The 24461-nt window shown below is 37.1% G+C and overlaps 1 protein-coding gene across 6 annotated transcripts in view; it reads left to right on the forward strand.

The window, feature by feature from the left end:
* RPS6KA5 (ribosomal protein S6 kinase A5) overlaps window positions 1-24461 on the forward strand; it is a 180422-nt gene that overhangs the window by 92866 nt on the left and 63095 nt on the right. For 5 of the 6 annotated variants that reach the window (XM_065872001.1, XM_065872002.1, XM_065872005.1 and 2 more), the window contains 2 exons: window positions 13633-13748; window positions 16762-16869. In XM_065872001.1, coding sequence (XP_065728073.1) covers window positions 13633-13748; window positions 16762-16869 — 224 coding nt within the window. The remainder of the gene's footprint in view (window positions 1-13632; window positions 13749-16761; window positions 16870-24461) is intronic. The other variant, XM_065872004.1, reaches the window with a different exon arrangement.

A 24461-nucleotide genomic window follows, 5' to 3' on the forward strand; every position in this document is an offset into this window, starting at 1 on the left:
TAAAGAGAATTTGAGATCAAAAGGCTAGAGGACGAGAGGTCAGTCAGAGCATTACTAGATAGAAGTAGGTGTTTGGAGAGTGAAAGCGGAACAGAGACTCTTTCTTTGAAAGTAGGAGATGTAGGTTTTAGCCCTTCTTTCTGTCAGTTAACTCGGCTACTTCCTCTCCTACCAGCAGATTTCTGTGAGATTGCATGAACAAGACATAGCCTAAAAAGCTGGCCAGATCCTTACATGGTTATCCTTTTGCATCCTCAGTGGAAAACAGAGCTATCAGGAAGTTTCTGTAGTTCTCAGTAATACTCTAAGGCTTATGGAACTCAGTATCTCCAGTGGATTTCAGTTTCTCCATCTGTTAATAGAAGCACGTAAACTACAAACAGTAGAGAGGTTTCTGGGTTCAACATTAAGTCAAGTCAAATGTGTAGAGGTCTTGAGCAGCTGAAACTGTCCTCTACCAACTAACATGTGTGTTTCTTCTCGACAAAGTGAATTCTTTCCGTGTTCTTAATGCTCTAATAGCGTGGCTTCTTAACAGTGATGTTAATAGTGTGAATAGAAAAAATTGTTGCAAATACTTACAGGTGACTTGAACACCTAATTTTTTTTGTTTTGAAATGTAAATTAAATAATATGTACTTTAAAAGTAATAATTTTGATTGAAAGCAGATGCTGTTTGCCCTAATGTTAATCCCATGAGGTACATTTTTTCTAGTCTTCTTGAGATATAATTGACATGTAACATTATATTAGTTTAAGGTACCCAACATAATGATTTGATATATGTATATATTGTGAAATGATCACTGCAATAAGTTAACTTCCTTCACCTCACATAGTTACATTTTTTTCCTTGTGATGAGAACTTTTAAGATCTACTCTCTTAGCAGCTTTCATAATACAGTATCATTAATGATAGCCCCATGAGATATTGTCAGAACTATATTAAAAGTTTTGTCTTAGGGAGTTTCTAGAATCCTGGAAATTTTGTGGTGATCTTCAGTTCAAGTTCTTAAAGTTGATTCACTGTTTAAAAAAATAAATTTACTAGTTCAAAGGCTACTTCTATGTCCTCCAGTTTCCACCCATCTTCCTATACACACAGAGAGACAGACAGACAGACAAACACACACATACACACACACACACACACACACACACACATGCTATCCTATATCCAAGAAGAAGTGTTATTGAGGGTGGGGCAACCTTACAACAACAAAACAAAATCTACTTGCTGTTGTTAAGTATCTGTGTCAATTAAGTGTCATTGAAATGAGACATAAATTACATCCCTAATATGAAAAAAGTTTGACCTAAATTAATGTCATTCTAGTAAGATAGAGAAAAAGAACTTTTTTCAAAAGGGAACAATAAAGAATCTGGCATTTTAACAGTGCAATTTTAAATTATTTTCTAAAGGACATATTAATGTGTCAAAGTACTAGAATTATTGGACATTGGTAGAAGTCCTGAGCATTCTGACTTGTTACTTCTCTAGACATAAACTTCAGCCAAACTTTTGGTGAAGCCTTTTTCCCACAGTTCATGGGCCTAATAATGAGCTACTTAGAAGCACAGGAGTCTTGCAGAACTTGAAAGGAGAGGAGTAAATGATGGCTCATCTAAGAGATAATATATGGCTTCAGATTCTTCAAGTTCATTGTGTAAGTTTCTTGGAGGACTCTTGGGATATTGGCCCTTTGATACAACAAGTGAACTGCATCAAGATATTGTCAGTTGTAGAACTCTTCATTCATGCTACAAATTCTTGCCTGTTCACTATGTGCCAGGTGCTTGGATAAGAGTAGCAAACAACCTAGACAAGATTCTTGTCCTCCGGGCCTTATAATCTAAAAGGGGAACAGACATTAAACAAATTAGTACACAATTAAGTAATAACCCTTGAAGTAAGTAGTTGGAAGGAAATGCAGAGATTACTAGTGAAAAGACCTAAGTCTATTCTGGGTTATTAGGGAAGACCATCCAGAGAAGTGACATTTAAAGTGTAACTTAAGAGGAAAAATAGAAGTTAGAGGAGCAACAGGAGGGGATAGGGATGAACATTACAGACACAAGGCTTCACCCAGCATCTGTGATAGCCTAAAGACAGGAAGGTAAATATGAATATAATGTAATAAAGGCGGGCCATGCAGGGCCTTTAGATTTGAGAGTCAAATGAACTTGGATTTAAATTCCAGCTTCATCAATTAATAACTGTGTGATCTTGAGCAAGATACTTTGTTACAAGCATGATCTACAAGTTACTAGTGTATCTTTTAGCCTTTTCTGCATAATAAACTACCTCAAATTAAGTGGCTTTAACACAACCATTGGGGGAGACTCTCTTTGGGCTGGACCCACAGGGATGATTCTTGTGCTGTGCTCTTCCTGAAATATTCTTTCTCTTGGTTTGCAAAGTGCAGCTGAAAAGTCAAGAAACATGAGGACTGCAAAGTATCCATTTACTTTAGTAACATGAGGTTGTTTTAAACCTTAGACTATACTGGTGTTATGGGGGTGGAAGTGGAACAGCCCTGTGTTTAGGAGTGAATAGAGGCTGTGGTAGGCAGACTAACAGCCACCCAAGGCTGCTGACATTCTCATCCTCAGGACTTGTGAGCATGTTGGGTTACATGACAAACAAATTAAGGGAATTAAAGTTGCAGATAGAATTAAAGTTGTTAGTCAGCTGGCCTTAAAATAGGGAGATCATCCTGGATTCCCTGGGGGGGGGGCATAAAAGTGGAAGAGGAAGGCAGAAGAGGAGAGTCAGATGGAGATATGCCTACAGAAGAGGTTAGAGTGATGCAGTGTGGGAAGTGACTCAGCTGCCACTGCTGGCTTAGAAGATGCAGGAAGAGGCCATGAGCCAAGGAATGTGGGCAGCCTCTTGAAGCTGGAAAAGGCAGGAAACAGACTTTCCCCTAAAACTTCCAGAATAAGTGCAGCTCTGCTGACACCTTGATTTTGGCCCAGTGACACCCACACCAAACTTCTAATCTACAACATAAAATAATAAACTTGTCTTGTTTTAAGCCACCAAATCTGTAGTAATTTGTTACAGCAGCAATAGGAAGTGAATGGAGAGTAAGTAAGGAGAGTCAGATCAGACATGTAGAGCACTCTTTAAAGAACTTTTGCCGTGAAAGGAAGAAGAGAAGAGAAGATGGGACATACGGGATTTAGGGAGGATGGTCGTGTTTTAAAGTGGGAGAGATTTTGTGACTTTGAATTTTCACATTATTTGTGTGATTTCTGTGTTATTTTTATGCTTCTTAGAAGCACAACATCAGAGTGCTTCATCTGGCACTCCCAACTACTGTCACATAAAAATCTTTAAAAGCAATTTATTTGCATTTGAATAAAACCCAGATATCTCTGCAATTTTTAAATATGAGGATTGCACTAAAGTGTCAGTTATTTAAGAAAATTTCTCTTTTGCTTAATACCGACTAAAACTAATTAGACCCTGTAGTGCTTTGTAGAGATATATATTAAACATTTATAAGCTTCGAAATTATGCTTACATTGAGAGAATAGGTAAGTCAGGACACCATAAGTTTGAATTTTATTTTAAATTCATTATAATTAAACGTCATTATTTTTCAGTTCTATGAATTGTAACTGATGTCTGTAAATAATAACAGTAGTCAATAGTCAGTTTTAGATAAAGACTTACTGCATGTTTGGCCCAAGTTTAACTCTCAATAGCTCATTTAATCACCATGACAATCTTATGTGTGAGTCGGAATTATTTATATTCCTATTTTATGGATATAGAGTATAAGCCTTTCTACATATAAAGAAGATCATTTAGCAACTACAAATGAATTGAGATATAATCTTTTTCATATAGGAAGTTCCTTTTAATTTAATCAAGGAATCAGTAGTCTATACAAGCCTCATATGAGGTATTCCATTGTATGGACTGTAAATAAATCTCAGCATAATTTTAAGTTGATAAATGTTTTTTCGTAAGAGTCACATTGATGAAATGTGCCTCACAGCTCCTGAGAGCATATCATACTATTCACTTGTTTATTTATAATTATTGTCACAAACGTGTACTATTGATGGTCCCCTTCTCTTCTTCAGTTGTGAACAGAATGAATCTTAAGACTTATTCCAAACGTTTCTAGGAGGGGAAGAGATCAGAATTTAAGAGATATGTTCATCAGGAAATGTGTTCTTGCTATGTTATTACCCATTTCCTTTTCCTTTTCCCCTTCTTTTTTGCTGCCCATTGGTCTATCTGAATTGCAGATTTTTAGCTATTATAATATTTAACTATTTCTTTCTACTTTTACTGTTAATAAACTTGAGATGAAAAATCTGCCCTAGTTCTTCTATATGGCTACAGCAGCCAGTAAGCAGAGTATTGCATGTTTATTCAATTCATGCAACTGATATTAGTGGATGCTTTATATTTGCTAGTATCAGACCCTGTACCTGGCAGAGAGAAAATTGCTCTGGGACTTTCATATGCCTCATCGGTGCCACATTTCAACTTTGTTTTCTGACAGCATACATTTCAATAAGCTTTTAGAGTAAAAGGTAAAACGTCATTAGAGAAGTATGAATCTATTTGTGGACTACACTCTCTATAAAGCTGAACTTTGTGTCTACTATTTTAGAAGCTTTGGAGATTTAAAAAAAAAATGTCTTTAGGAATTTTAAAATTATTCTTCCCCTGCTTAAACCTCATTCTTTCCCTTATCTTCCTCTTCTAACCCCTTCCATTGTGCTCGGTGGATAACCCCGTGTACACAGGCACCCTAAATCTTAACCGAGTGTGCCTTATTTATCTTAAGTAAAACCTCCTGTCCTTGGAACATGGTACTTACCCAGCAGCCCTTTTACAGAGGGGCTGCTGGATAGGTCCCATTGCTCCATCCTACTCTTATGCTCAACAAAGTAATGGTAGTTAAACATCATTTAAAAGTCATTTCCCATCAGAGCTTCATTTGTGAAGGCGCTTTTTTCCAACTCCCTAACCTCAATCCTGTACTTAACTGACTCCTGGGACACGTGCTTGCCTTTTCCAGTGACTTATTCAGGTCTAGCTTCCCTTTCGTCCGGTTTCCTTCCATCCCCTTCCACAATTTTAGCAGCCGTATTGATAACCATGCCAACACCATGTCAAGTCACCTTGACTTGTGATGTTTTAACCTTTACTTCACTGTAGCCATTCATAAGCCTAGCCATACATTGGGCCTTGTCACTAAAACCAGTCGCATGTCTAAGACCTCTAATCAGCTTTCTTCTTTGACCGTGATCTTCTCTTTTTCTCCTTTCTCACACTCCCTGGGCCTGTTCTTCAATCCTCATTGACCCTGCCTTCCCTCGAATCTTTCCTGCCCCTTTCCCCGCACCATCTTTGGGTTCCACGTGCCTCTTTACTGGCCTGGCATCTGCCTGGTCTGGCACACGAGAACCACTTGCCCTGTTAACCTTCCTCCTCGCCTGACATGGCAGTTGCTTTGATTACTCTCTAAACTTGTTTTCCAGTACCAGCTTTCTAAGCTTCTCTCATATGTCTCCAAAATGTGTCAGCTGGGTCTGGTCTGAAATTCATGCTGATAGTCTCAACAGAATTTCACAGAGGTTAGCAGACATTTTACTCCTCTCTCCTGAGTGGTATGTGACTTTTGCTAACCTCTTACAACTTCTCAGCCCTGCAGCCTTATCAACGTCGTCTTCCCTGTCTGAGGTGCCCACTTGTCCTACTGCCACTGAAAATCTATCAAATCTATCCGGCTGCTGCAAACTCTCAGATTTTCTCCCCCGCTTCTTTCTTCTGCACCTTCAAAATTTCTGTGTCCAATTTGAAATGCCTATCAAATTGGTAGAAATTAAAGATAATGATAATATCAAGAGTTGGTGAGAACTTTGTTTTCTAAGGCGTCCATTCACTGCTAGTGGGGAATATACACGGCTTTTGGAGGAAGGTACCTGTAAACATTGGCAGCAGTTAATAAAATTAATATGTACGTATGTTGTGACTTAGGGTCAGAGTCTAAACAGCCATGATATCCGATGCATATGTGATCATAAACCAGATCCTTGGCTGGGGAAGAGTAGCTACAAAGAGCATTAGTGGGGCAAATGACAAACTTTGGATAGAGAGTATAGATTAGATAATAGTATTTTTATCATAAAGTTTCTGATACTGATAATTGTACTGTGGTTATATGAAAGGGCATTCTTTTTTTAGTATTTGCACACTGAAAGAATAGGAGCTTGATGTCTCCAACTTATTCTCAGTTGGCTCAGGGGAATTACACAGAGAATACTAAAGCCAATGAAGCAAAATATAAACAGTTGGTGAATTTGCATACTGGTTATATGGGGATTACTTGTGCTGTTCTTGCAAATACTTTTTGTATGTTTGAAATTGTATCAGGACATTAAAAAAAAAACCCATAGGTAAGGTATTATGATCTAGGAAAAGCTTTTTAAATAGGGCCCAGATACAATGGACAATTTTCACCAGCCTTCCTTGACTAAGGATATAATTCCAAGTTTTATACCACTATCCCTTATCATGTAAGCCTATGGAACAAGATTAGAGCATAATTTTTCCAAAACAGTGTTATGCAAGTTTGTAGCTTTGTCTGAAGTCATTATAGTAAATAATGAGAAAGATGTAAAGATGACATTTATTGTCCTGTATGTATTATTTCTCACAACTGAACATATGATGAGATTTGGACTGCAGGCAATTTGAGGTTCTACTCTCTGACAAGAACCTAGAATGTAGCTCTTTGTGGTCAGATTCAGAGCCATCTGCTTTAACAGGCAGGTGGGTTAAGATGAGAACTGCAGGGCAAGGCCAAGTACTTTTTTGGAGAAAACAGCCCTGGGCCCTCTCCTACAAGATATAAATTGACTTTCTTAAGTTCTATGTCAGAAATATGTCAGCAATAATCTTAAGTTAGCACATTCTCAAAAAAGATGGAGACTCATTGTTTACTGTGGACATTAAAAAGAAATCTTAGTACAGCCCCCTAGGAATGTCTCCTTCTGAGTACTGTGACATTCTGATGAGCCCGCCAAAACTTGATTAAGAAAAGCATGTAAAAAAGAGAAACTTTATGACCAAATATATAGAATTATTGGCTCTAAGCCTTTCAAATATTTGAAGGTCAGGATAGTTGATTTTAAGACAGTTTTTCTGACAGTAATTAGCAATACCAGTTGCCCAGTGGGGCTGCTCCTGATAAATGATAGTAAAAACCATACCAGGAGGGGGAAAAGGGCAACCTATATAGCATTTTAAAAAATCACTGTTTTAGAGTCAGACTGCCCATGTTCATAATCCTTATTCTCTCACTTAACAGATATGCAACTCTGGGTAATTTTTTTAACCTCTCTGGGTTTCACTATTTTCTAGAGATTACCTGTTTTCTCTGGGGATTATACTATTATTTTAATAGCACCAACTTCGTAGCATTGTTTATGAGGATCAAATTTGTTATCATATCCAAATAGAACAGGCACATAGAAAGTGCCCAATATCTCTAGTTGTTATTTCTTTGTCTAGTCTTAAAAGCAGTGAGCTGTGATGAGATACAGATTTTAAAGGAAGGCAGCCAAAACCCTGTTTTACATCGCTTAGTTCTTATCTGCCAGGAGCCCTTTCCCACTTACCGTGACTAACCTGGGTTACTAAGATGCTGCTTCTACACAAACGGCAGTAGCCAGGAGTGTAAACTGAGCCAACACCACTTAGTCCATTTTCGTTGTATGTCCACAGAGGCAAAAAGCCTCAGGAATATCAGTAAAAACTGGATACTCTCATGCTGTTTCTTATCATGAAGAGAATAAAAGCCGTTGGCATTGGCTTAAAAAAAATCCCTCATGCTTGCAGTTTGTTGAGAAAGAAATTGACAGAGACCTGAGAAATCTAATTTCTAGAATTCTAATGAATCCATAATTTTGACAGGAAAGTATTCAGGGTAGATGAGTTGGCATGGACCAAGGCCCACCAGGCAGAGTAGGTCTTAAATAATTCTAGTAGTAGACAGTTTCCACTCACGTGCTTTATTCCATCTGAACTTTTAAATAAGTCTTTTTTATGGAGAAATGTAATTTATGCCCAGTGGGAAAGGGGTGGGATGGGGGGTAGGGGAAAGTGGATGTTGCATGAGTTATAAAGCTGAGAAGACTCTTCCTCTCAGATGTTAGTAATGATCTGGGTTTTCATTGATGTCTTTGACCATATTCATGCCACTGCTTAACTCTGTCCCAGAATCTGCCTGCATTCTTGATTCCAGTGTTCTCTTTCAAGAGAGTAAAAATTTTATATCAATAATTCAACTCAAATTGAATAATATCCCTGTAGTCTTTTCTAAATTTTGTTTTATTTGTTATGTCACTGCCTGGCTAAGTTGTTTTTAGTTTCAAGGCCAAGCCCTAACCTTCCCCTAACAGAGTTGCTAGCTGTCTGGATAAATACAGAGGTGTAAAGAGACCAGAAATGCAGTTCCAGCACATCCTCAGTAGGCAGAGATCTTGTTAACAATGAAAACTTCATGCTCCATTTCACTTTTTAAAGCTCTGAACCTCACTAGTCCAGCTCTAAATACAGTAAGCTCCAGGACAGCTATGCCAAGCAAGGCCGGAAGTCAGGGAGAAGCAATCTAAATGCTCAGGAGAAATGGTGCTGGGTGCGTGCGCTGTGATGAAGTTAATGGTGCTGGTGAGCTGTAAGACGCTACTCTCAGATGTTTCCCATGTGCTGGCAGTCCGCATTCATTGGTTTGTTTGTAAATAAACTTCATAGGCACTTTTCCATTCAGATTTTTAATGCTGTCTTTTGAGTGATGTTCTGAAAACTTCTTTGGCTTGTAACTCCTTGGAAAATCTGATAAAAGCTGTGGACCCTCTCTTGTCAGTAGAATGCACACATATACTTGAAAAAATTGTGCATAATTTCAAGGAATTTTTATGCAACCTCCTCCTAATGATCTCACTGGCCATAAGAAATTTCTCTTCCTTTTCCTAAAAGGATTCCAGAGGGGCTCTTTTTTACCTTTTAACAGTCTTAGAATAAATAATTCAATATGGTGATGGTGATGATGATGACTACCATTTATTGAGCTTTTACTATTTGTTAGACACTGTGCATTCCTCATTTCCAAAGGTGAACTCTGGATCATCCCTTCCAAATTTGTCCTTCCTGCAGCCTTCCCCATCTCAGGTAACACCAATTCCATCTCTTCATGTGCTCAGGTAGGGCTGGGTCCTTACCACCACCAAGCTGTTACCTTTCTCCTAGGCTCCATCATCTCTCCTCGTTTACTGCAAGTGATCTCCCTACTTTCCCTCTTGAAAGTTAACACGGCAGCCAGAGTCATTGATCCTGTTAAAATGGAAGTCTTATCATACCACTGTTGTACTCAATCTTCCAGAGGCTTCTTATTTCATTCAGAGTAAAATCTGAACTCCTTACAATAGCCAGAAACCTCTGTGCTCTCCAGCTCCAGGGGCCACAAGAAAAAATAAAGAGAACCAAAAATGGTAAATAGGAAGGCTAATATGACAAACTCTAAATATGTACTTAATCTCTTTTCTTTCAGCCTCTTTGAAAGACATAAATCTATATAAGGTAATAATTATAATGTATTGTTGGATTTGTTAACATAGTTATACTATGTATAACAATAATAGCTCAAAAGGGAGGAAGAAAGAATAGAGCTATGTAGGAGAAATGTTTCTATATATCACTGGAATTAAGTTGGTATAAACCTGAAACTGTGATAATGTGTGTATGGTAAGCCATAGAGCAACCACTAAGAAAATAACTAAAAAAAGTGAAATTCATTAAAGAAATTAAAATGTTACACTAGAAAATATTTACTTAATGAAAAAGAAAGAAGTAAGGAGGAATAGAGGAACAAATAAAGATATGAAATATGTAGAAAACAAAAAAGTAAAATAGCAAGACATAAGTCCAACTATATCAATAATAACATTAAATGTGAATGGATTAATCAGTACAATCAAAAGACAGAGATTGTCAGACGGGGGAAAGATTCAACTATATACTGTTTACAGGAGATACCCTGTATATTCAAAGGTACAAACAGGTTAAAAAGAAAAAGGATAGGAAAAGATAAATCGTGCAAACGGCAACCACAAGAAAGCAGGAACGGCTATACTAATATCAGACAAAATATACTTAACAAAAACGTATACTAGAGATAAAAAGGGATACTTCATGATGGTAAAAGATTCTATGTTTATGGATTGAAAGTCTTTATATTACTAAGATGGCAATACTCCCCAAATTGATCTATAGATTTAAGAAACCTCTCTCAAAATCCCAGCTTATTTTTTATGGAAATTGACAAAGTCATCCTAAAATTGTATGGAAAACTCAAGGAACTTTAGAATAGCTAAAACAATTTTGAAAAGGAAGAATTAAGTTGGAAGACTCACACTTTTAAAACTTACTGCAAAGCTACAATAATCAAGAAGTGTGGCACTGGAATAAAGATAGACATATAGATAATAGATTAGAATTGAGAGTCCAGAAATAAACCCTCACATTTACTGTCAATTGATTTTTTGACAAGGGTGCCAATGAGGAAAGAACAGTCTTTTTAACTAATGGTGCTGGAACAGCTGGATAACCATATGCAAAAGTATGAAATTGGGCCCATAACTCACAACATACACAAAACTTAACTCAAAATGGATCAAAGATGAAAAGTAAGAACTAAACCTATAAATCTCTTAGAAGAAAACATAGGGGTAAATTTTTGTGACCTTGGTTTTGGCAGTGATTTCTTAAATGTGACATCAAAAGCACAAGCAACTGGGCTTCCCTGGTGGCGCAGTGGTTAAGAATCTGCCTGCCAATGCAGGGGACACGGGTTCAAGCCCTGGTCTGGCAAGATCCCACATGCCGCATGCAGCTAAGGCCGTGCGCTACAACTACTGAGCCTGTGCTCTAGAGCCCACGAGCCACAAGTACTGAAGCCTGCACACTTAGATCTTGTGTTCCGCAACAAGAGAAGCCACCACAATGAGAAGCCCGTGCACCGCAATGAAGAGTAGCCCCCGCTCACCGCAACTGGAGAAAGCCTGCGCACAGCAACGAAGACCCAACTCAGCCAAGATATAAATAAATGAATAAATAAATAAAATTTTTTAAAAAGCACAAGCAACTAAAGGAGAAACATAAATTGGGATTTCTGCGGGGGGAGTGTGTGAAAATATTTTAAAATTGAATGTGGTGATGGCTGCACAACTCTGAATATACTAAAAACCATTGAATTTTACACTTCAAATTGGTGAATTTCATGGTATGTGAATTATATTGTGAATAAAAAAGAAAAAACCAAAAGGGGCAAAAAAGAAAAAACCCTTAATAGACATTTCACAAAAGAAGATATAGAAATGTCCAATAAGGCACGGAAAGATACTAAATATCATTATTATTCAGGAAAATGCAAATTAAAACCATAACGAGATACCACTACATACCAAACAAAACAACTAGAATTATAACAACTGAGGGTACTAGGTACTTATCTTACAGAGATTCCCACTAACCTCATATCCCTGCTATTGATAGAACTTACCCTGTAACACCACTCCAGGTATCGCAGCTCCTGCTGTTACAGTCCTTTTGCAGCCTATATATCTACCTTACCAATGTTGACAGCTTGGACCACTGGATAGAGTTGGCTGTTCACCTTATAAAGTGTGCAACCCTGTACCTACAAATAAAGCATATTTATTTTATGAATGTCAAGTCTTCACCTTGGGCTGTTGGTCTATTCTACAAGTAGGAAGTAGGTGACGATGTTGTTTTAGGTTTGTCTTCTTAGATTTGTAGTTAATTTTTCTTAGTCTCCCCAGTAAATGCAAATAAAACACTTTCTATGTTTCAAGAAACAATAATCTATAGTAGTTCTGATTCCCATTTTATAGATAAAGAACTAACACTGAGAGAGACTTTATTTGCTCAAGACAGGACACAGTGGAGCCATTGTCTAGTTCAGGTTTATTGATTATAAAGCCCTGGTTCTTTGGATTATATTAAGTTGCCTCAAAGACAGGAGTACATTGGGTTATTTTTTTTTTTTTTTTACAACTCACTTGCCTTTGAGTTTCAGAGTGATTATTTTTTTTAAAGATGAATACATTGATCATGACTTTAAAAAGCTCAGAGTTTAGCAGAGAAAGGAAGTATGCAAATAGACATTTTCAGTGCAGCAAGATAATTGCAGTGGTATAAGTTTTTAATAAACACAGGGGGTAGCATAAAAGGAAGTGATCAACTCTGCTGGAGTGGTTATTGAAGATGAGATAATTAAGTAGGACATTCAAGGGTGTGTAGGAGTTTGTCAGTTGGTCAACTGACCTCTGAATGCCTATTTCTGTACCATGACTAACTATGGAAACCATATGCATAAACATCAGCATTAGATTTAAATAAGTGACTACTTAAAAGGTAGAAAAAATTCACTGTTAGTTTGCAGAAATGCTGTGTTCCTTTACACCTTTTTAATAATTAGCTTTGTGTTAAGATATAATTAAAACCTCTTGGCAAAATACGAAAGTCTTAAAAGGGCAGTGCTTTTTGCTGGCATGTGCTTTGCAAAATACATTGCAAAACAACCAGCTTTTAGAGTTCTTTCATTCTGTTGCATCAGCTGTTTGGAATTTGAAAAACGGTCAACTTAAAAATTTGTGAGTTAATGAAGATTTTGCTTTGGTCTTTTATCAAATTGCGGTAAACTTAACAAATGAATATACTTGGGACACATGCTTTTCAGATTTTTTTTTAGGAGAAAAGCTTTAATCTATATCTGTGACTGTTTTCTAGGTGTACATTGTTTCTTACACACAAATGTTGTGTAAGATAGTAATGGTTAGTTTCTGATGAAACTATTATCAGTTTATCGATAAATGTCTTAGAGCCTGTTATGAACACAGTTGTGGCTTATTCAGCTCCTAATTTATGTCTCACTGTAGCTTTTTTCTCTCTTATTTCATTATTCCTCTTGGGATAAAATGGGCAAATTGAAAGGCAAATGGGAATCATTTAGTTTCAGGTGTTTTGATTCAGCCATGTTGTGCTACTTTTGAGTTATGTGGAACCATAAGAAGGCTACCTGCTACCTAATATACATTTTTAGAAGGGCTCTCCATAGACAATTTTGGAAAATAGGGAATCTGCTTAAAAATAGTGACCGGCCACTACTACAAAGGAAAGGCTGGGAGTTTTGTTTTGTTTTTTTCATTTTTTAGTTATTATGGTGGTTGATGTTTTGGTTCTTTACAGCAAGTTAAGAAGTGTATGGTAATGGCAGAGGCTTCTGATATGCTGGATTTGGGAAAATTATTTTAAAATATGCAGATTTCATGTAATAGTTTTAATAGTAATACTCTATGCAAATTCATTTGATTGTGGTTTAGGGTAGTCATTAACTTATGGAACTGTATTTATATGAATTTAGTAATATATTCTATATGAAACTATATACTAAGAATTGTACAAAAATGATGTATTAAAATCAATGCCTTATGGTTAATCCAAAGTGGTTAAAAGGAAATATTTCCTGTAGTTTATGAATACAAGTCAAAGACAGAAAAAATATATTTCATTTTTAGATTATATAAATGGTGGAGAACTTTTTACTCATCTTTCTCAAAGAGAGCGTTTCACAGAGCATGAGGTGCAGATCTATGTTGGAGAGATCGTGCTTGCCCTCGAACATCTCCACAAGGTAAGAGATGCTTAACCTTTGGGATTTCCTTTTTTTAAAAATCTAGTAACTGAGGTAATGATGGAGCTAAAAGAGCTAATGCGTTTACATGTCATTGTCTTGGTGGAGATTGTGGAAGCACACTCATAGACCATTACCAATTTTTTCAATTTCATTGTTCCCTTTGTAAAAGTCTAGTTTCCTTTTATAGTTTCTGGGTTGCAGATTAATAAGGTAGAACCTGAGCATTTTTTTGGTTTTGTTCATGAAAAATTCTGATGCTTATTACAAAGTATCATTAGAATAAAGGATTTTCATTCTTAAAATAACCTTTAAGATGAACCCACAAGTCATAATATGTATTTCCTTAATTGTGACTTACTCCATTGCAGACTCTGCCTGTGCATCTTCGGAGTATGTTTCCCAATTAGCTTGGAATATTTGAAAGAAGCACTTACCTATGCTACCCAGCTATCCCCCTCTCCCACTCTCGCTTTCTTTTCCATTTGGTTCACCCCTAAGGTCCTCTCTTGCTCCCCCTCCCTCCCTCCTGCTCCGTTGCCTTCATGTGGCATGAACTCAGTTACTCAACTTTTTCAGTGGAATTCATATATGTATGTGATGCTGTTTGAACTCTATAAAATCGGTTTAAACTTTTACAAAATATTATTTCAGATACTATTAATCTTGATCCAAGAAATTTTGACTAAAAATATTTTTTTAATGAGGAAGCATTACTATAGAAGCAAACAGTCATTATGTAGACTAGGCTTGTGTGTATTTCCAAGAAATAGAAAGTACTAGAATAATTCTTATCAAAGTTGTGTGAGACCATAGGAGGATGACTCGAGTCGCTAAATTCGGATGATACAGGTAAATCATAAAGCTGCTGTTTTTCTTTGTTATATATTCAGATGCTACACTAGATTACAGATAAAAAATATGGAAGTGCTGATTATGGAGCATAAAAAAGAATGGAGAGAAATGAAGGAAAAAGGCAAGGAAAAAGGATGACATTTTTAAAGGGGCAGGGAGATTAGAATTGCAGGATGGAGGTAATGGGTGGGAGAGGCTGTGAGAAAAGATGATGAGAAGATATAAGAAGGAATGCATCAAGAAATGGGTAGATCTAGCCCAGAACAGGAACACAACTGGGCAGGTAGAGGGAGACAGGGTTCAGAAGAGGAATTCTAAGGAGAGTGAATGAAAAAACGTCTAAGAACAGGAGGGAAGTAGAGAAGGCTCTGGGGCACAGGGCTGCAGTGCCATGGAGTGAAAGGAAGGGGAGTGTAAGGTGGGAGCTGAACTGAAGTGATAGGAACAGGCATCTGTATTCCTTCTGATAGAATTGGTGGTGTGGGGATGAGCTTTATGCCTATGGTTATTTTTGTGGGGTATAAAGTAGTTAGGACATTTTTATACATGAGCCAAATTGGGCCAGGGAATAGGCTGAAAAGCTTTGTTTTATGCTTAGGGGAATCAGATGTAATTTTTTTAATATAAAAACGATGGTGGAAATCACCATAAATACCAGAGTAAACACAAACAAAATACAAAGCTCTGACAGGTAAGCTAGTAAATTCAGTTTTTGGTTAGTATGAAGACTGTTAATTCTGTTTCTTAAAGGGAAAATTCATGAACATTCATTATTATTAAAACAGGGTAATCAGAAACACAGAGGTAGAGAACATGATGAGTACAAGATATATATGTAATTGATATAGAGGGAAGTATATAGCAGATTAGATCTTAGCTAAATTTCTCTTAATCTGACTACCTAAAAAGATAAATACAAAGAGATATAACACAAAGCTAATAATGATAATCTTGATATAGCTACTAACACTGAGTTTCTCAGGAAGAGACAAAAACGGGGAGTTTACTTGTAAGTGATGAGGTAAAGCAGGTAGTAAATGACTTATTCCTAAAATCTTTTCCAAAGAGGTTGTTAAAAAAAAAGTCATACTGGTTGTTAGGTGCTTGTAAGGCTTCAAGTCAAATGTCTAACAGACTGTGCATTTACAATATACAATAGTGTTTTAAAATATGAAAAAAAAACCCCACTGAGGTTCTTGGAAGAAAATTGCCTAGTGTTTTTCCTTGTGTAATTTTTTGTTTCAATTTTAAGAAAGCATTAAGAATCTTACTTTTCATATACTTAGTGTTGAGGAAAGCAGTGTTTCTAAGTTTAAAAACATTTAATTCGGGCTGACATAACATGGAACGTGGAATTCATGCATATCAAGTACTTCTTATATAACTTGGGTAGATTCATTTATGTCATAGAGCTGAAGTGTTTTACTATAAAACTTACATACAAAACAAAATAGAAGGATATTTAAGTATCTAATTGATTTACGTTGCTTATTTAGAACTAAAGATCAACTAAAATTAACCTGTGATCTTCAGCCTTCATGTTTAGGAGTGTATTATTCAACAAGCCTTTATTAATTACCTATTTGATATATGACACTGTGCTAGATACTAGGTAAATGCATAAAAAGTGAAAAAACAAAGTTTGGATATGGTTATACCAAGAAGAACAGGAAGTACCTAGAAAATATCAATTACTTTTATGTAAGTACGATGTAAATATAGATGCTATAGGAATAAAAACAAAGAAATGACCAGTGTGGGAAGTGGTTACTCAGGAAAGCCGTCTGAAGCCATTAGAAGTGATGGACATGAATTGGCTAAGAAAGCACCTGAAGATCATCTGGAGTGAGGATGAAATCCATCAAGAACAGTAACCCAGGAAGAAGCAGTAGTCAAAGTAGACCCAACAGAAGCTAGTCCGACAGGAATGTACCCTCCTTATATGGAGCATGAAGACATGGTTGCAGAGGGAACCCTGCAGATAAACCCTGAGATGGAGGAATTTAGATTTGCCCCGACCTGTGACTAAGAGCCGTCATAGCACCCTGAGCAGGAGAATGCCTTTTTTTGGTTTGTTTTTAAGGTAGATAAGAAAGACTTTTCTAATTTATTTTTTGGAAATTGTTATTTTAATATGCATATTTGTTTGTTTTTACAGTTGGGGATTATATACCGTGACATTAAGCTTGAGAATATTCTACTTGATTCTAATGGCCATGTGGTGCTGACAGATTTTGGTCTGAGTAAGGAGTTTGTGGCTGATGAAGTGAGTATTATATTTTAATTTGAAGTTAGTAAAACAGAATGTAAACAATGATGAAAAATTAGCTATAGAATGAGCGTTTAATAGGATAGTACTAAACAGATTATGGACTTTTGTACAAGTTTGCCCAGAGGAATATTTTGACATGGATAACTGTAAAGTTTTTAGTTTAAAATTACCATGGAACCATCCTGCTAGAATTCCAGTAATCCTTTTACGGATATAACAGAATTCCCCAGTTAAAAACAAAACAAAATTATGCATTTAACTTTCTCCATAAAATATAACTGAAATTTTAAAATAACACTTTGGGCCTTGTAGGAAAATCATGGCTTAGATAATAGCCAGTAAAGAATTACAAAACAAAGCACATACAGTTTACATTATAATTACAAGGTAGGACACGTCATGATGGCTCTCTGAACTCACTTGACAAGAATAGCAAGGATCTACTAGGCCTAATTTTTTAATAAACTTGCTGTTTTTTTGCCCATACAAACTAAAATGTAATAGCTAATGTACAGATTTTAAATATGAAGGACTTTGTGTTTTCAGCATTGATTAAAATTTGTTTATTATTAAAGATTTATTTAATAACATTTAAAATTGTACATTTGTTAGTTGTAATTAGATACTTTTTATGTAGCAGTTGTAATAAAAAGTACATTTTTACACTGCTAGTTTTTCAAGACAACTAAGTAATTTGAATGCCAGTTCCTTTCTATCCAAGAAATTATTGTTATAGTATACAGAATCACAGTTAAATTTTTGTAATAAAGGACTTCTTTACTGTAATTTGGGTTCCAAATTAGGTGTATCTATTTCTGATTGTTTGCTTTTTAGAATATTGCCAAAGCAGTCCTAGGTGAGTTAGATAAGTACTAAAATTATGAAAACAAAGGATCCTAATTTTTTCTCATATCTATATTCATTCAATCACTTGTCAATAAATATTTATTGACCACCTCTACTATGCTAGATATTGGATAATACAGTGACAAAAGGGAAATGGTCTCTGCCTTCGTGAACCTGAGGGTTTAACAATATGTTGATTATCTTTGATAGAAAAATCATAGTTATGAAAAAGATGAGATGAATTTTTGAGGATTTTTCTTCAAAGTTTGATTTCTCAAACTTTGTTAAAAATTTTAGTGGCAACTTGAAAAATGTGACAGCTGAAATATGTTGATGGTTGTTTCCTCACTAAACCCTACTACAAGTAAAAGTAAAGGTGTAAAATAGGCATATACTCAAAAGGGAGAGGGGAACACAGCAACCAGATTCTGGAAGATGGACAGCAGAAATACTAGTTGTAACTGATGTAACACGCCTGAGACAGCTGAATCCTAAGCCAGTAATATGAGAATCCGCAAAGCAGGCTAATTTGCACCTCTGACCCCCAGAAAGGCTCAGGAATTGGGGGCACCAGGCATCGCTCAAAGCAAGAGTGCAGGACACAAGGGGATTAGTTGGAAGTCTATATAAGAAATAGGTACCCCCCAGGTCTCAGATATACACTATCCCCGTAGGAAACCTTGCCTTTCTGACCCTCATGGAAGACTGACATGGTTAAATAGACAAAACTATGGATTCAGGGACAAGGGGCACGGTTGAGGGAGAGGACACCGTCAAAGCTAGGGGGTGGCGTGAAGATTGCCACAGTACACTGTGGAGCTGCCATGGCCTCTTGCTGCCCCTTCCTTCTGAGAACGGTGGCTTCCTAGACAAGACCTGGGAGCATTCCTCTCTAACTGAGAACAGAAATCTACAGATGCTGTCGGCTAGTGGTTTTGCCAGTGAACTGGCCCAGCCAGATCTCCCTGCAGTGATGCCTGTGGCTTAGCAAGCCCAGCCTATGCCGCAGAAGCACATTTGTGATGATGTCACAATTTCTCTTTATATTTTGATTTCATTGTATTTCAATATCATTAGTTTGCTCTGTCCTACAATATATGTAAAAACATTATTCTGAGAAGGGGTCTGTTGGCTTCAACAGACTGTCAAAGGACCCTTGGCATGTAAAGATGGAGGACTCCCCCTGCATAGAGAGAGTTGGTGATCACTTTTTTCTCTCCCCGTGGAACCGCACGTACATTTACTCATTCACTTCATCAGTGTTTGTTGAGAGACTTCTATCTGCTAGACATTAGGCTAGGTTCTGGTGATACTACAATGAAAGAATCAGTTCGTGAATCCTGTATTTCTGGACATGTGTGGCTGATCATTTGGCAGTAGGCAGAAACAGACTTTGGCACTGAGGAAGAGCAAAATGTTTGAAACCAAAGCAAGAGGTAAACAAAAATCAAACATGATCAGAATTGTTGGGTTTTAATACAGTAATACAAATTGGTCAGAACTGCTGGGTTACTGAATCAGCTGCGTCACTTCTCACAAGAGAGACTTGTGTTTTCTGCTGGTCAATTCAACAGCTATTCCTCAAGGGAATGAGGGAAATTCTTGTCGGATATCGCAGTTTTGGAGCAATTGGTTATTTAGGTGCAAAAATGAAACAATGGGATTCAATCTGAAGTGGAGAAGTAATTTATAGACTCCCTTATTCACAATGCAACCTAGCTGCATTTCATGTAATTATGTGTTATAGTCATGTGTTATTAAGCCTTACAGTTTCATCTGTCTTCTCCCCTCAGACTACCAGCTCATTCTTCCTCTTAGCTGAAGAGGACATACTGCCTTGCTAGGCTTCAGGTTTAACTCTTAGGGCTCAAGTAGGGACTCTCCTTTTCTGAGTCCCCTAAAACTTGATCTAATGGTCCTTTGCTCCCCGCTTATTCCACCTGACATCCGCTTAGCAAGTGTGCCTGCCTAGACCTATTGCACCTCAAAATATTCCCATCCAACAATTTCTATTTTGATTAGCTAGCATCCCTTTTTGGTTTCCCATGTCAGCCTGACTTATATCATTTCTTGGAATGAGCTTCTTTTTTGTCTATTCCTACGCTACCTCCTTCGTTTTCAGCTTAAACTTCACTTTGAGGAGTTTCCTCCCTGGTTTCCAGTTTATATAGAGAGATTATACATCTCTACCTCTATCTGTAACTGACCCCTCTTCTTTTCTACCTCTTCTTCTTCTGCTTGGATGCTTTCTGTCACCATTTAAGCAAGCCTAGTCTCTCCCATCTTAAGTGTCTAAAAATGGAGAGATGAATGGATGAATGGACTGACTGATGAACAGCAAACAATCTCAGAATCCCCTATTCCCTTCTAGTTGTTGTCCTATGTTCTCCTTTGTCAGTATTTGTCTGTGCAGTCTATTACCCACAGGTCACTCACCCCTTAATCTACTCCAGTGTGGCTTGCACCTCCTACCAATTGACTGAACCTGTTCTTGCCAAGGCCACTATTGACCTCCATTTTAGGTTTTTTTTTTTTTTTTTTTTGGCTGTGTTGGGTCTTTGTTGCTGCACGCGGGCTCCCTCTAGTATGGCGAGCAGGGGCTACTCTTTGTTGTGGTGTGTGGACTTCTCACCACGGTGGCCTCTCTTGTTGTGGAGCACAGGCTCTACGTGCGCCAGCTTCAGTAGCTGTGGCACGTGGGCTCAGTAGTTGTGGTGCGCAGGCTCAGTAGTTGTGGTGCACGGGCTTAGTTGCTCCGTGGCATGTGGGATCCCCCCGGACCAGGGCTCCAACCCGTGTCGCCTGCATTGGCAGGGGCATTCCTAACCACTGCGCCACCAGGGAAGTCCCCATTTTAGGTATTTTTGAGCCCTCATCTTACTTGACTACCTAGTGGTGTTGAACTGGAAATTGCGTCTCACCCTGGCTTCTGTGATGCTGTGCTCCCCTGCCTTTCCTTCTCTCTCTCACTGTCTTTTGCAGGCTCTTTCTCTTCTACCTGAGGGTTCCTCACAGTTCAGTCCTAGGTACTCTACTCTTTTTATGCTTGCACTCTCTCCCTGTACGCTGGTGATTCCCAAATATACATGGCCAACCCTGGCCACTCTTCTGGGCTCCAGACCCAAACATGCCCCTAGTGTGTCTCCCCTTGACTCTCTCATAGATCACACAAGCCCAGGATTTCCAAACCTGAATTAATATTCCCCCACCCAGATCTGCTTCTTTTTCAGTTTATCACAGTTTTGTGTATTACAAATTCTGCTCTCATTTGATCTGAGAAATACTTAATTTTCAGGAATTACTTTTTAGACATGTTTGAAGTTTCTACTCATGGTGTACTACTCATCTCTCTGTATATTTGTTAATTTAATAATTCAGCAAATGTTTATTGAGTACCTACTATGTGCCAGGTATTGTACTAGACCCTAGAAATATGGTGGTGAAAGAAACAAATTCCTTGCCCTCATGAGCCTAGATTTTAGAAGTATTCATCATTACCTCATATAATTATTTCTAGATTGTAATTTGCTAAACTAAATTGTATACTGGATAAAATTGATTTATTTTAGAAGCCTTAACAATCTTTTATATGATAATGAGCACTATACAAATTTGATACTTTTACTGATATGTTCTTTTCTCAACCACATAATTTCACAAATCCCTTGTAATTCTGAGAATAAAAGAAGACATTTCTAAATATCTGCACCTGATATATGTTTTTCATAAGGTTTTTTGAGAATACAGTTCAGCAAACATTTGTTGAGTTCTTACTGTGAGTCAGTCTGCTAGGTATTGGATATATGATTTTAACATTGAAGACTCTAAAGGCATTTTTCTAAAAAGGGCATCTGTTCTTATTTATAAGAAAATAATGTCAAAGTGATACATTCATGTGTTATTAATTATCCTATACTTAACTATAGTATATGCATTCTGTGTTTTCATAATTTAACATTGAGCATTTGAAAAAATTCACAACAGGTTATTAACATGAATCCCCAGGTAGATAAATAAAACTAGAAGAAAAATAACACCCCAACATTTAAAACAGAGGTAGCTAAGTTAATTATAACTCACTGACATGGTAGCTGTACTTAAAAGGAAAAGGCCTGTGGATTTTTCTTTCCAGAAAATAGAAAAATGCAATCTTTGCTCCGTTCAGATAATGTTATTCATTAATTAATTCTTTGAACATAGAAGAGGCATTTTAGTGTAGTGGAAAGAACACATATTGAAGTTAGAGGATCTTTTTCGGTTCTCCACTTCCTGGCTGTGTGACACTGGGCAAATCACTTAGTCATTAACCCCTCTCAGTCTTGGTTTCTTCATCTGTAAAATAATATCTGTCATATCGAATTTATACAATTTTCATATGGATGCAATGAGTTAATGCTCGTGAAAGTACTTTTTTAAAGTGTAAAACACAATGTAAATATCAGTTTCCACTGAAAGAGGTACTATTCAGATTTCAGATGACTATGAGTAAAATTAAAACATACAAATGAGAATCTTAAGTTATTCTCCCATAATTTTCTTATTTGTAGGAAAGTTTTAAATTACATCTTTGTCTAATAAATGCCTAGTTTCTAATGTCATTCACAGGATTCTGCTGTTACAATGTGCATGTCTCAACATATACTATTTCTTATGGCAGGCTCAGTGTACAAGTTCAGTGGGCAGGTTTTATGTAAATTATGTCACAGGGCTAGCGGGGACAACTTTTGAGATTCTTTTCAGAGAAACTTCTACTGTAGATTCCATTTGTTCAAATTAAGTTAAATATACTTTTTAATTTACTTGAAAACAATATTTAGCCATCATATTCTATATTAATATAGGATATATTAATCTATAAACAGAATATATAAACCTATAAATAGATTATTTTAATCTATTTTCTAAGTGTCAGGGACTTTCAAACCCATAAGGGGAATTTAGCAAGAGACACCCTGGAATACTAACATTGCGTAAATATGATTAATAAATGCTTATACTTTCCAAATTTCTTTTTAAATGTTTTATATTATACAATATTTCAAATGTAATAAAAATATAGCAAATGATACAGCAGAATCTGTGCACCCACTATTCACATATACAGTTATGGACAATTTGTGGGTTTTACCCATTCATTCAGCAAATATTGAGAGGACATCTACTGTGATCCAGGCACTGTTCCATCTAGGTGTTGGAATCCAGCAATTAACAAAATAGACAAAAATTTCCCCCCGAGGCAGATAATAACAAATAAACAAGTAAAATATGTATGGAATATGTTAGATAATGGTAATTGACACAAAGACAAGTACAGTAGGAAAGAGAGATAGGAAGTAGCGGGGTGAGAGCAGCTTGGACTTTTAAATCAGGTGATCAGGAAAGGCTTCACTAAGAAGCTGACAGCTGAGTCAAGACTTGGAGAGAGCATGAGCCACATCAATATCCAGGAAAGAGATTTCTAGGTCGAGGGATCAGCCAGTGTTGAGGCCCTCGGGTGGGAATATGCCTGGGCTGTTTGTGAACAAAAAGGAGGTAAGTGTGGGTGTGTAGAGTGAGTGAGGATAGAGTAGTGGGAAAGAAGGATGTGGAGGTGGTCATCCGGAGGAAGGACTGTGCAGATCGTGCAGGGCATGGGAGACCACTGTAAGGACTGTGGGTCCTCCGTGTGAAACAGGAGCCACTGGAGAGCTTTACGTAGAAGATGACAAGGCCTGAGTTATCTAAAAAGATTCTGTTTGCCAAGCATGATGGTCCTGTAGTGGGACAAATCTGGAAACTTGGAGACCAGTTAGGAAGCTGTTGCATTAACCCCAGCAAGAGATGGCATTGATTTAGACCATGGGGTAGCAGAGGAGGTTGGAAGACATAGTCAGATTTTAGATATATTTTGACATTAGCGCTAATGAAATTTCCTGATGGCTTGAATATAGGGTGTGAGAGAACAAGAGGAATCAACAGTAGCTCCAAGGTTTGGGGCCAGAGCAGCTGGAGGGATGAAGTTGCTGTCAACTAATATGCCGATGGGGAGGTTTTGGGTGGCTGGAGGAGTGCAGTTGAACCAGTTGAGTCTGAGATGTCTGTTAGACATACAGAGATGTTTAAAAGGCAGTAGGATATATAAATGTGGAATTTGGGAGAGAAGTCTCATCTAGAGATAGGAATTTGGAATTTGCCAATATGTAAGTAGTATTTAAAATCATGAAAATGAATGAGAATACCAACAGAGTTAAGTATAGATAGAAAAGAAAAAACGACAAAGGTATAAACTCTAGTTATTCCAACATTAAGAGAGTCAAGAGAGGAAGATAAACCAGCAAAGGAGACTGAGAAAAAGGGATGAGGAGGTTGGGAAGAAAACAGGCAAGTGTGTTGTCCCCGGAAGCTAAGTGAAGAAATGTTTCAGGGATGATAAATGATCAACTATATCAAATACTGTTGTTAGGTCAAGTAAGACACGGACTGAAAATTGAGCATTGGCTCAATTTAAACCTAAGAAGAGAGAGACGGGGGATAGATATATTGTCAGCCACAAATATAGAAAAAATGGTTTTCTTAAAACCACATTTAGCAGCACAGGTGCAGGCAAAGAGTGGATGGTGGATTGAATTTAATCTTGTTTTAGTATCCTTACTTTATATATTACATCCATAAACAATATATACTGTTAGCTTGTGTTTCTAAAATGTACATAAATGGCATATTATATTGCAGATTGCTTTTTATTTGACTTATTTTTAAAA

The sequence above is a fragment of the Phocoena phocoena genome, chromosome 2, assembly GCF_963924675.1.
Source record: "Phocoena phocoena chromosome 2, mPhoPho1.1, whole genome shotgun sequence".
NCBI lineage: Eukaryota > Metazoa > Chordata > Mammalia > Artiodactyla > Phocoenidae > Phocoena > Phocoena phocoena.